At 34.4% G+C, this 13,880-nt stretch overlaps 1 protein-coding gene across 5 annotated transcripts in view; it reads right to left on the bottom strand.

Moving 5' to 3' along the window:
• RELCH (RAB11 binding and LisH domain, coiled-coil and HEAT repeat containing) overlaps positions 1-13,880 on the bottom strand; it is a 120,227-nt gene that overhangs the window by 44,546 nt on the left and 61,801 nt on the right. For all 5 annotated transcript variants that reach the window (XM_009252431.4, XM_054538040.2, XM_054538042.2 and 2 more), the window contains exons 12-16: positions 9,844-9,934; positions 7,036-7,107; positions 4,406-4,546; positions 3,818-3,982; positions 833-980 (exon numbers count right to left, since the gene is read on the bottom strand). In XM_009252431.4, coding sequence (XP_009250706.2) covers positions 833-980; positions 3,818-3,982; positions 4,406-4,546; positions 7,036-7,107; positions 9,844-9,934 — 617 coding nt within the window. The remainder of the gene's footprint in view (positions 1-832; positions 981-3,817; positions 3,983-4,405; positions 4,547-7,035; positions 7,108-9,843; positions 9,935-13,880) is intronic.

The following is a 13,880-nucleotide window of genomic DNA, read 5'->3' as shown; positions in this document are numbered from 1 at the left end:
ATATTCCAAATATTATAGGTAGCCTACAGTTTACATGAAAAATGAAATTCAAAAAGATTAAGTGTCTGTTGATGTCCTCAATGTTATAATTCTTTGTCCATTAGACACCAGTAAGAGACATGGATAATTTCACAACTCTGAAAAGGCTGCAAAGGTGCCTGATACATAGCAATAGCTTGTCTATAGGCATTTGTCCTGGACGTTAAGGTGCAACAGGGTTATCAATTGCCTGCCAAGTTTCAAAGGTCATTTACTAGCTACTCGGAGAGTAAGATAAGAAAATACTGGCCTCTCCTGTCAATTTTATGTACTTCTGAAAGTCACATTTCTTCTTTGGAAAAACACAAATTCTGCCACAGATGCTTTTATATTTCTTTCTATCAAGGACATAGTAGAAAAAAGTAATTATATTTACCTTCCTCTATTAAAAATAAGATTAAAAAGTTGGGGAAGAAAATATAAGGAAAGCAGAAATGACAAGCTTCATATACTGGCACTAGTAACTATTAAAAGAATCTTTTGTTGACTCAGATCTATTAATGGAAGGAAATATTTCAGCCTCCCCAGAAAGGCTATAAAAAGGCTATAGATTAAGAGCAACAAGAAAGTATAAATGTTATAAAAATAAGACAATGGGGCTTATCCATAAAAGATGAAGCCATATTGTTTACCATACATATAATCTTATGACCATGAGATTCTACACACATAATACATTTTAATAATTATGCTGTCATATAAAGTGATTTTTAGACTTTTAATAAAAAACAATTCTTTGGGAAGCTAGGCTGCTAATATTCTACATTTTTCTTCCAGAATTTAAGTTCAGTACCTTCTATCTGTGGCACTTCACCATGAAGCTTGGCTTTGCTGGAGAAAGGTGCATTCTGTAGCACTAATGCAAAGAGAGATGGGATCAAGGACTGCAAGGCAGAAAGATACATGTGGAGTTTGTGTTCATCCAGCCCATGTTCTCCTTCCTGAAACATAAGGAGGTGGAAGCTAATTTTAGTCTTTTTAAGTTACATTGCTAATTGGATTTATGTATGATGTTCTTCCTTTGTGTGGCAAATCGAAGATTTAAGGACCTGTATGTTGGACTCAAACAAGCAGTAAGGCACTCTAGAGTGGTAGAATCTGTTACCTGGAAAACTATAGGGTAAACATCAGTCATTTCCATTTGGAGGGAATAGTTTTTATAGTTTTACTTTTTCATTAGAGAAGGTCTTATCTTTTGAAATTTTATAAGACAGGGTAAAGAAATTAAAGTAAGGGACAGGAAACACTATCTTTTTTCTTGTTAGAATTGATACATAAATAATTGTACATATTATGGGGTACCATGAGATATTTTGATACAGGCATACAATGTGTAATGATCGAATCAAGGTATTGAGATACGCATCACCTCGAACATGTATCATTTCTTTGTGTTAGGAACATTCCAAATTTTCTCTTCTAGCTGTTTTTCAAATATATAATACATTATTGTTAACTATGGTCACCCTACTGTGCTATCAAACACTAGAATGTATTTCTTCTATCTAACTGTATTTTTCTGTTCATTACTCCCCCAGACCCCAGTTTCTGGTCCATTTCACTCTTTATCTCCTTGAGGTCAACTGTTTTAGCTCCCACATTTGAGTGAGAACATTCAATATTCGTCTTTCTGTACCTGGTTTATTTCACTTAACATAATGTCCTCTAGGCTACCTGCTGCAGCAAATGACAGGATAGCATTCTTTTTTTAATGGCTGAATAATATTCCATTGTTTATATATACCATATTTTATCTATTCATCTACTGATGGACACTTAGGTTGATTCTGTATCCTCACTATTACGAATAGTGCTGTAAGAAATATGTGAGTGCTTGAAACTCAACATGTAAGTCCTCGAAAGTATGTATCTTTTCAATATACTGACTTCCTTTCTTTTAGATATATACCCAGTGGTGGGATTGGTGGATTACAGGTATTTCTGTTTTTAGTTTTGTGAGGAACCTTCACACTGTTTTCCATAGTGGCTGTACTAATTTACATTCCTACCAACAGTGTACGAAGGTTCCCCTTTCTCTACACCTTGACCAGCATCTGGTTTTTTTTTTTTTTGTCTTTTTAATAATACTCATTTTAAATGGGGTGACATGATACTTCATTTTGGTTTAGATTTGCATTTACCTGATGATTAGTGATGTTAAACACTTCTTCATATACCTTTTGGCCATATGTCTTCCTTTGAGAAGTGTTTATTCAGATCATTTGCCCATTCCTTAATTGGATTTTTTTTTTTTTTTTTTTGCTGTTGAGTTGAGTCCTTACATATTTTGGTTATTAATCCCTTGTTGGATGGAGAGTTTGCAAATATTTTCTCCCATTCTGTAGGATGTTTGTTCACTCTGCTGATTCCTTTGCTGCGCGGAAGCTTTTTACTTTAATATAATCCCATTTGTCTATTTTTGCTTTTGTTGCCTATGCTTTTGAGATCTTTCTTCAAAAATCTTTGCTCAGACCAATGTCCTGAAACAATGTTTTCTTTTAGTAGTTTCATTTCTTACATTTAAGTCTTTAATCCATTTTCAGTTGACTTACTGAAGAAACTGTCCTTTCCTCAATACATGTTCTTGGTGCCTTTGTCAAAAATGAGCTGGCTGTAAATGTGTGAACTTATTTCTGGGTTCTCTACTCTATTACACTGGTTAATATGTCTATTTTATGCCAATACCAAGATGTTTGGTTACTACTGCTTTGAAGTATATTTTGAAGTCAGGTAGTACACTTTTTCCAGATTTGTTCTTTTTGCTCAGGCTTGCTTTGGTTATTCAGGGTCTTTTGTGGTTCCACATGAATTTTCAGATTGCTTTTTCTATATCTTAAAGAATGTCCTCCATATTTTGATAGGGATTGCAATGAATCTGTAGATCACTTTGGGTAGTATACACATTTTTAACAATATTAATTCTTCTATGAACAACTAGATATGGATATCTTTTTTTTTTTTAACATTTCCTCTTCAATTTCTTTCATCAGTGTTTTATAGTTTTCATGACAGAGATCCTTCATCTCTTTGGTTATATATATTCCTAGGCATTTTTTTTTTAAAGCTATTGTAAATGGGATTGCTTTCTTGATTTTTTTTTAGCTTATTCACTGTTGGCATATAGAAATGCTCAAACGCTAACCCAGCAGCATTTCATGCTATAATACTTCCCCTCTCCTACTTCCTATCTCTTTTTATAGATTTGGCACATAATATGCACTACACAAATAATAATTTCTCTTCTAGTCTCTAAAAGAAACTTTTAGTACAAAAATTGGATCCAGAAGTTTCTGTTGTTCCATCAACATTTCTTTAATTCTTGTACGTGGGAAAAATTAAAAGTTCATTTTAAAAATGAGAAATGAACTACTGGAGTGGAATAACCACAGTTAAAGCAATTTTGACACTATGTAAGAAAGCTTTAGAGACTCATTTTCTCTGCATTCTGGAACTAGAGTTGATGCTTTATGTAAAATATTTACGTACTCAGAAGAGTCAAGAAAGAGCTGGCTTTCTGAATAACGTAGGAGTTACTTCCATGAAGGTGCATTTCAGTTAACAAATGCACATCATGCTCTTTCTCTTCCTCCAGCTTCAGCAAAGCAAAACTTCCTCAAATCTCTTTCTTGGCTCCAGTCCAACAGCATCTTTAACTGGTAATGTATTAGCACGTTAAGCTAAGGGCACTTTCTGTCTCTGTTCCCTAACATTCTTCCAAGATGGCTTAGGACAGACCTTTTAAGTTTCTATAAACTATATAAACAAAGGAAGAACTTACCCTGAGAAGATTTTCAATCTTGTTCAGTAGTGTAAGTATAAGATGAGACTGTAAATTTCCAAGTTCTGTAGTCCACGCAGCGTAAGCTGGTAAAAATACTTGATGTGTAGCACTAACTACTCTTTCTGAGGGATCACCCAAGGCTGACAGCAACAATTCAAAACCCTGTCAATGAGAAAAAGGCAAATGTAGATTTTTAAAGAGATAAACTTAAAATAAAACACTTAATAAAAAGTAATAAAAGTTTCAATAAATTAAGAACATATTTTTAAGCAAGAAAGAAGGCCATCCATAATCCTAGCCTTGCCATGTATCCACTGATGAGCAAACCAAAGAGAGGGAGTGGTAAACATAGAATACCTCTTGCCAATTTCCTGCCAGAAAGCTGTGGCAGATACTATAACTGAACTGTAGCATTCTCTCCTCTGAGCTGCAAAATTGAAACCAGGCAGCCATCCCCAAATGACTAAAGTTGACACACCTGCCATCCTTATGATACATTATAAAGTATCTAAATCAGAGATTTGGAATATTATAATACTTAGAATTTTATAATGGAGTAAAATGAGTTCATTCTGAAAAACATACCTGATGATATTTGTCTGGATCGTCAATGTATCCCATAATGATACCAAGGCTTTTGATAACAGCTTCTCTTACCAAATCTGCCTTATCTTCCATTAACATTTGTTGCAACATTGAAAGAACCAAGGAGCTACGGATTTCTTTCTGAAAATAAACATGTTTTTACTATTTATTTACACCTAAGCACAGAAGTATAGAAAATAATATGACAAACATCAGTGTGGTCAAAATCCAGATTAAACAGGTATTAACATTTTTATTAAAAATGCTGACTAACTGCTGATGTACAGAGATTTTGCTTCAGACCTTTGTTTTTTGAAGACATAAAACATTACAGATACAGCAAAAATATCACTCACTCCCAAATCCCTTCCTCTCTAGAGGCAATAACATCTACTCTGAATTTGGTATTTATTAATCATCTCTCAGCATGTTTTTTATATCTTTACTAAATACGTAAAAATCTCTCAAATCCTTGCAGTTCACCCTAGGAGGCACTTTCAACAAATCAACAAAGTCTACTACAAACTCTACTACAAATGGACAATGACTCTCGTGTCACTATTTGTTTCACTCAGAGAAGAGCACTGAGAGTTTTAACAGGAGGAACTACAAAAATCTCTCTGGCAATTAGAAAATTTGTCTGGGATATGATGAGGAAACATTATAAAATCCTGGCATTCCTATTTCTTTGAAGAAGTGGGAAAAAAAATTTAAACAGGATAATAAAATACGAGAGTGAACTTTAAAAGTACTTAAAAATTGCATTGCTCTTTTTTATGCTAATATTTAATATAATGTACACCCACTGCTGTGCCTTGATTTCACGCAGAATATTTTCCAGTTACGATAAAGAATGTTTTAGCTTCATGGCTGAGGTTAGGATAAAGAGCTACCAATATACAAATTCATGCTCCTCCTATCCTACTTGTACTAATATTGCAATTTAATCAATTTATAAAATTCTTAAAACATAAACTTGTTTAGGTCCTTTTTACATATAATAACTAGGATAAAATAAAAATAAAGGCAGAGGACATGGCTATTTGCATAAATTTACAGCATGATTTGGTATGTAGAGCAAGGCTTGAGAGACATTTTTAAAAAGTCTGGTTTTCACTTTAGAAACAAAAATACATGCAATTTTAGCATATCTTAAAACACATTTAGGTTGGTGAATATATAACATCTTTTGGTACAGCCTCATTTATTTACTTTTTAGGCTAAAAATTGCCCTAAAACATCTTAAACTATCTAAAAGGACTTGTTGGTTGGTATCCGCACAAGGCAATATGACAGAGGAAAATAAGGTTCAAGTGGGCATTTGCTTCATACTGATTTAGGCAAGGGTCACATGTGGCAATCAGTTTTAATATGCCACAGGGACCCCACCAGAGCACTCACTGGTCAGGAGGCATTACTCTATTTAAGTCATGAACACACTGAGAAACTGCCGACGTAGAGAGATTTTATTGCTATCAGTGACAATGGGGTACGCAGAAGGCAAGCACAGATCTGCTGAGGAAACATTGTATCTATTATTAATACTGCTTAGTATTCTAGGAGTAGAGTAGAACAGCCTATTTATCCTTTGAGAGCAAGGGATGCTCATCTGTCTTGGAACAATAAATAATAAGATGCTCAAACCCATTTGCATCAATCTGTATGATTTATCACAACAATAAGGCATTTTCTTCCATTAGAAAAACATTAAAAAAATTTCACCGTGCCTAGTTCCTGGTGAAGGTACGGGAAAATAAAAACTCCAAGGTACTGTTAGTAGGAGTATAAATCCACTGGCAATGAATGCTGTCTACTTGGTTTCCTTGAAGTGACATTCTCACTCCATCCAGTTTCATGAAAATGTCTGCCACATACCCAAGTCTGAAAAACCAGTTTGACTGTAAGTGTTTCTGTGAAGTAAAATTGGTGTCCCACTAAAAAAAAAGCAGCTAGTTGAGCTCATAACTCAAACAACTGCCTAAGTGCTTTTCCTGCAAATGGCTATGATTTTTCAGTATGCAGCAAAGGGTTTTTATATGAGTACTTTCTATGTTGTCTCACAGAATATTAAAAAGATGCATGCTTCACAGGTCAAAATTTAGTAAAATTAATAATTTTACTGATTCAGCAAGCTCCTTTTTAGGTGAAATTGGCTTTTTCTGCAAAAGCATGGCAGTAAAGAATACAATCATTATTATAATAGTACATTTGGGTGCCACTGCCCTGATTAGTGCTAATGCAGCAGCATTTTTGCCCATCCCTGCTTTTGCACCAACAATATAAATTTCAACACAGTGAAAGAGACAAAAAGTGTCTTATTAATATGAAAACAGTTTTCTCTTCATGGATCTTTTTGGAAGCATCTCAAGGAAACCCCCAGGGTCCTCAGACCACACTATGAGAACTGCTGATATAGTTTAATATATTTATACTCATCCAAAATCAGTGGTAATGTACCTATGTGTCTGCAATGCCATACTGTACTAATGTGAGTCTCTTCTTTTTTGGATCATCTCCTTTATTAAGACAGCATGTCTAGGAGATATTTGGATTCAAATCTATAAGACACTCAAAAAAAGGTTTTTCTATTATTAGAAAAATAGTTTAAAGAAAAAAAAAGACAATCTTACAGGAAGGTAAGGTGCCAGTGCTCCACAGGATTCTGCCACAAGCAGTCGTCTTTCTGGGTATTTGTGATTAATCTAGAGTAAAAAAAATAAAAAACCAAGTATAAACAGCATACCCTCCCTTCCTTCAAAAGAGAATTACATTTCACCACAAATCCTGTTAAGAATGCAATAAAGCTTCTTCCTTTTCCACTTCTGGGAATCCCTGTTTGACTATACCTGGATCAGGAATGAGGGAGTGAGGGAGAACCTAAATATGAGGTTACAGGGGTCATCTGTTAAAGAAAAAAGGGAAAACCAAAGATGACAATTTGGCAAGGTATCTAGAGATTATGGGCTTGCCTAAGACTACGCCTTCCTTAGAGTATCAGGAGAAACCAGGACCTTTCCCTAGCAATAGTAGAATATTTTTAAATTTGGAAAACTCAGCTTCTGGATCTTATAGATACGGTCTATAATATGTGCCAGTCTTCTTTCTTCAACCTAAGGGATGAGGAAGTAAGTTAATCAATGATTTGACCAGAGCCCTTACTAGAAATATGCTTTTATTTTTAAAGTAAGCAGACTTCAATCCATTCCTCTGTTTGCAAATGCAAAATGATGGGGTTTTGCTATTGTGATGACTACACTGAACCATAACCAAAAATAACAAAAAAATGACACATACTGGGTTTTGTTCCCATATGTCTTCTTCATAGAATATAAATCTTTCTTTGACTGGAAAAGAAGTATATTTGTTCTCATATTCCCATATGAAAAGGTGACATAATTCATTAATGTATTGGATGCCTAAAATTAAGAAAAAAAATTATATAATAATCTACTGGGCAACAAACTGGAGGTAGGCGGCTAGATAGATCCCCGATATCCAAGTTTACTCAGGTTACAGAAGAGGTGGCAGTAGAGATGTTTATAACTGACATCTCTGAATTAAATTTAATCCAGATGTAGTTACCTCAAAAGTAGAATGGTTTGAATGTCAAAGTATGGCTGTGCATAAACTTTCATTTGCTTTTCTTTAGCTCAGTAAGTCTCAAAATTGAAATGCAAAAATCAATTGTATTTCTATATATTAGCAATGAACAAACTAAAAATAAAATTAAGAAAAAAGTCTATTTACAATAGCATCCAAAAGAATGAAATACTTAGGAATAAATAAAACAAAAGGGCAAAACGTACACTACTTGGAAAACTACAAATCACTGTTGAAAGAAATTTTAAAAGACCCAATACATGGAAATACATCCTAAATTCATAGAATGAAAGATTTAATATATAAAATTAGGATGGCAATACTCTCTAGATAAATCTATAGATTCAATGCTTTGTTTATGAAAATCCCAGCTGGCTTCTTTGCAAAAAATGAAAAATGATCCTAAAATTCATAAGAAAATTCAAGAGACCTAGAATAGTCAAAATAATCTCGAAAAAGGAGAACCAAATTCAAGCAGTTGGGGTTTGTCTTTGGGATAGCAAAAATGTTTAAAAATTGATTGTGGTGAAGCTTGCACAACACTGAAACCATTAAATTGTACACTCGAAAGGAAAAAGACAAAAGAAAATGGAAAAACTATAAAAAATTAAATGTGCACAATTAACTGTATAGAATTGTAAATTGAAAGTTATATGGATATATTTTATTTTGATTCCAAGTGATTAGAACCTCACCCTAAATTAGTATGCACTGTAATTTATAGATGGTATAAGGGTTTGTGAGAGAGTTATATGGATATATTTTATTTTGATTCCAAGTGATTAGAACCTCACCCTAAATTAGTATGCACTGTAATTTATAGATGGTATAAGGGTTTGTGAGAGGTGGTTATTACTACATGTAATGTTTACTTTGTCTACTGAATCTAGGGATTCTACTTTATTTTGGTGGAAAAAATGAATGCCCAAAGAACTTGGGAATAGGACTATAAATGACTAATACTTCAGTGATATTCCAGAGACTAATATTTTTCTTAAGAATAAGTGACTGTGCTATTGTAAATAAAGCCATGTAATTTGTCTACATAAGCAGGAAACACATCTTTTTAAGGTGGAAAAATGAGGTGCTGAATGATCTAAACATTAAGTCTAGAAAGTCAATGATTCTGAGTTATACAGAGGACTGGAATTTTAAATTCAATATAAAAGCAAAATCATTGTTAGTAAAATAATGAGTTCAAGTATAAATACAAAAACCTCCCACATCAAAGATTTACACTTTATATATTTGTAATATATGCAAGTATACAATATATATTTCTATTAACACACACACACACACACACACACACACACACGTCTTCTTGCTGTTTCTTGAACGCATCAAGTATACTCCCACCTCAGAGCCTTTGTTCTTGTTGCATCTTACTTCATTCAGATTCTTTCCTAAACATCATTGCCTCAGAGATTCTTTCTCTGACCACCCTTCCTAGGAAAGCATTCCCCATCACTCTCTCACCCTTATCCTGCTTTATTTTTCTTCATAATATAAATTACTACAAAATAGCAGACCATTTCTTTGTTTACTCTTATTTTCCCATTAGGATGTCTTTGTCTTTTGTTCACCACTGTATCCCTAGTGACTACCTCAGTACCTGGCACTGAAATTAGTGTTTCATAAGTACTTGTTGACTGAATGAATAAAGGAAAGCATCCCAGAGCATTCGTAAGTACTAATAAATCACTGTGCTGAGCTACAGAAACATCGGCATAATTTATATCCCACATATTTCTTAAACGCCTTTAAAAAGGAAACTATGTATCTTTTTAAGAAATCAGGCTATAATAGCTAGGTAAAAACTCAATACAGTTATTTACCTGTTCCCAACACTGTGGTAAAAGCTCAGCTTCTACACGTGTTGGTCCAACATGACGTGCAAATGCCACACAACCTGTCAGTATCATTTGCCTGAAAAACAATACAAAAAAAGGCTTGTATTTGCATGAGAAAGCACAACTAGGACTAAGGGTTAAAAAAGTCTCATCTCTATAAATTCACATAGAGTGCAAGATTTTTATACAATCAAATTAGACTTTTTATTTATTTATTTTTTTTTTTGAGATAGAGTCTGGCTGTCTCCCCAGCTGGAGTGCAGTGGCATGATCTTGGCTTACTGCAACCTCCACCTCCCAGGCTCAAGCAGCCCTCCCACCTCAGCCTCTCAAGTAGCTGGGACTATAAGTGTTCACCACCATGCCCAGATAGTTTCTGTATTTTTTGTAGAGATGGCGTTTCACCATGTTGCACAGTCTGGTTTTGAAAAATTAGAACTTTCGGCCCGGCACAGTAGCTCATGCCTGTAATCCCAGCACTTTGGGAGGCTGAGGTGGGCAGATCATGAGGTCAGGAGATAGAGACCACCCTGGCCAACATGGTGAAACCCCATCTCTACTAACAAAAAAAAAAAAAAAAAAAAAAAAAATTAGCCGGGTGTGGTGGCACCCGCCTGTAGTCCTAGCTACTCGGGAGGCTGAGGCAGGGGAATCACTTGAACCTGGGAAGCGGAGGTTGCAGTGAGCCTAGATCGCGCCACTGCACCCCAGCCTGGGCAACAGAGCGAGACTCCGTCTCAAGAAAAAAAAAGAAAAAAAGAAAAATTATACCTTTCTGACAATGGCCTAAGCTGCCACCAAGAACCTAAGTTCTTTAAGATTAGCCACTCCAGCAGTGACAACACCATCTGTGACAGATGTTGTGAAGGGATTTCTGTATAGGTATGAGGGTGAATCTCATAACCTTCCAAATTACCTTCCCACACATACATTCTGAGATTATATATGCCCAATGCTTAAGTTTCTACACAACTTCACTTTCTAGACACTAAAACAACCAGTGATTATTCTCCCAGTGTTTCTATAATTAAAAACTACAGTATCATATTAATAAAGTGGTATTTTAAGAATCAGATTTTTTGGTATGATACCTAAGATAACTGTGGTAGGTAGTTTCTGACATGACTCTCAATGATCGCATCTCTTTGAGTGCAGACTGGACCTACTGACTTGTGTCTAATGAAGAGAATATGACCAAAGTGGTAAGAGGTCAATTTTGAGATTAGGTTCCAAAAGTCTGTGATGTCCATCTTGTTGGACTCTACCGCCTTCTCAGCAGGCATGCTTAGATAAACCAAGCTGCTATGTTGGAGAGACCCATATGGGAAGGAATTAAAGGTGGCTTCTGGCCACCAGTCAGTGAGGAGATGAAGCCCTCAGTCTAACAATCCTTGAGGAACTGATTCTTGACAATGACCAACTGTGTGATTAAGATTAAAAGCAAACCCTTCTCCAGCTAAACACTGAGATGACTAATAGCCCCAGCCGACCTTTGACTATAGCCTTGTAGGAGACCCTGAAGCAGAGGACCCAGATTCCTGACCCACAGAAACTGTAAGATAAAAGATGTTTTAAACCACTTTCTTTTGGGGTACTTTGTTACAAAACAACAGTTAACCAATAACTAATACATTATCTTCATTTGAATTGATAGATTTGTAACTAAAAAAACCATAAAATTCTGAGTAAGATTTTGCACTCTTCAGAATGAAGTTCCATCTAAAATGACTTTAAAATGCAGAATTTTAAGTTCTTCCACTTTGATTGTCTAACACTTTAAAACAGTAAAACCTGATGGGAAAAAAGTATATTTTTAATAGATGTTTTAAAGTAGCCAACTTCAAGGAAAACCAAAATAGAATGCTTATGTAACTCACATTCATTATAAAATCAGCACTTTACGTCTAGCCATTGCTCATTGTTATTTCTCAATATATGTCAATTTAAATTTACTGCAAAATGACTTTAAATTTATATTTGGTTTGGTCAGATTAGTTACTAATTGTTCGCTTAGGTTATTTAAGGAGAATAACAAAGCTCTTTGGAAACACTGGGGGAAACGGTGAGCCAATGTGTCTTCACTGTACATTGCAAGCAGCTTCTAATTCACCACAATCCTTGTGGTTTTTATCTATCTGATTCCCCTTTATATCATTACCCTCTGTTTCTATTTCTCAACTTTTCTTTTGCATTCCTATTTCCTTCTACTTTAGGAAGGCAAATAAAGTGAATGAAAGGAAAATGGAAAAAGATACTAGCAAGCACTTCAGCTGCCTGCTCCTAATGAACATTTCCTAATAGCTGATCATTGTTTTTGCCCTCATTAGTGTATTAAAATGAGAAGCCATACATGTTTGATAATTGTAATAGCTAAATTTTCTTAAAAAGCATTTTGAACACTTACAAGAGGTGCACACTTGTATAGAGCTTCACATGAAATGATTGTAAATCATAAGTCACCATCACTATACTAAAGACTACAAACTTCAATAGGAAAAAACGTTAGGCCCCTTGAAATAAACTTCTTAGAAGAGTTAATATTGAAAATTTTAGAAAATATGACAGCTTTGAAATACAGTCCAAAACAGAAAAGATTAGAAGGTCCACAGATTATTAACATTGGAAATACGCTACTATGATAGTAAAAATAAATGTTGCTCCTACTTGTGGAAAATCACAGTGCAAGGATTGTTTCGTTAGTAAATGATACAGGTAGACATATGGTATCAATTACAGTTGCTAGAAAAGAATTGGTGAAAGCATCATTATTGAGCATAAAATTAAGCTTTTCTTGGGATATGATAAAAGCAGCCTGAGATTCATTAAGAAAAATAACTGATTATATCAAATATATTTTGCTAACCTAAAGTTTTTGCTTTTTTCATTTGTTATTTATATTATATAACATATAGCTAATAATGAATATATTAGTCTATTTTAATAAATTTATATTTCTGTAAGGTGAAAGTAGATCACTTTCACCTTACAGAAAAAAAAAAAAGCGTGGACTTGAGTGTTGGTCCCTGATGCACCTTGACCTAAAGTAAGGCTAGTAAGTACTTTTGGCCACCAGGTGGCAGCTGTTAGCTTTACATGCAAGGTTTATGAAAATAGACTCTAAGACCAGGTTTTTGCCTTGAAAATCTAAAAATGAAAATGTAATAATAACTGTATTTAATTATTAACTAAATTACCAAGGTAGGAAATGGTATTTTTAAAGGAAAAAATAAAATACTAATTTTCCTATAGTACCACCAAGTTGTCCTTGGGAAATTTTTAGTTTGCAATGAATGGTACTAATACAGTGATTTAATTTCCCTTATTCCTAGTTGACTTGCATGTTAGGGCTGCTGGTATAAATTAACCTTAGCTGGATACTGAAAAGAGCAAGTTTCTCTACTTGGTCAGGTATATTTTGATAATCGCAGAAAAGAAGTTTCAGTAATAGAATTTCGAAGTCTATAGAAGTGTTTGTATTCTCCTAGTTGAGGGGTTCTTTGTATTTTAAAATATAAGCTTGATATCTTTCATAGTTCATTCTTATTTATGATTTTCCAACATTCTCAGAAGAGGCAAAATTGTATCAGTCAGAAAAGCAAGTACTGAAATTACATAAAGCTACAAAATCATTAAGTACAATTCTATTATTTTGCAAAGTATAAGCAAAAATCAGTTTTTCATTAAGATAAAAATTATAACATAGAAAAACATTCAACTGCTTTATTTTACCCAACTGGTGCTTAATCCATCTATCCACCCATCCAAGATGCTTTGTTCAAGTCCATACTTGTACAGCTTCACTTAATATTTAAAAGTTTTATGATTTGAGGTAGATAGCTATCATCGTTGCTTGATCAAAACCCATTCAGCTTTCTTCTCATGTGTCACCCTGATCTGTGGCCCTCCTCATTACTCTGAGTAGATGCTCAACTCAGGCATCTTTATTTGTGGGTATTAGACTCAGGACTAGCCAAAATAACATACTGTATCCCTTAGCCACACAGCAATAGTTTACTGATAAC

The sequence above is a fragment of the Pongo abelii genome, chromosome 17 (genome assembly GCF_028885655.2).
Source record: "Pongo abelii isolate AG06213 chromosome 17, NHGRI_mPonAbe1-v2.0_pri, whole genome shotgun sequence".
Lineage (NCBI taxonomy): Eukaryota > Metazoa > Chordata > Mammalia > Primates > Hominidae > Pongo > Pongo abelii.
The sequence above is the reverse complement of the archived record's forward strand: the minus strand, read 5'-3'. Positions and strand labels throughout refer to the sequence as shown.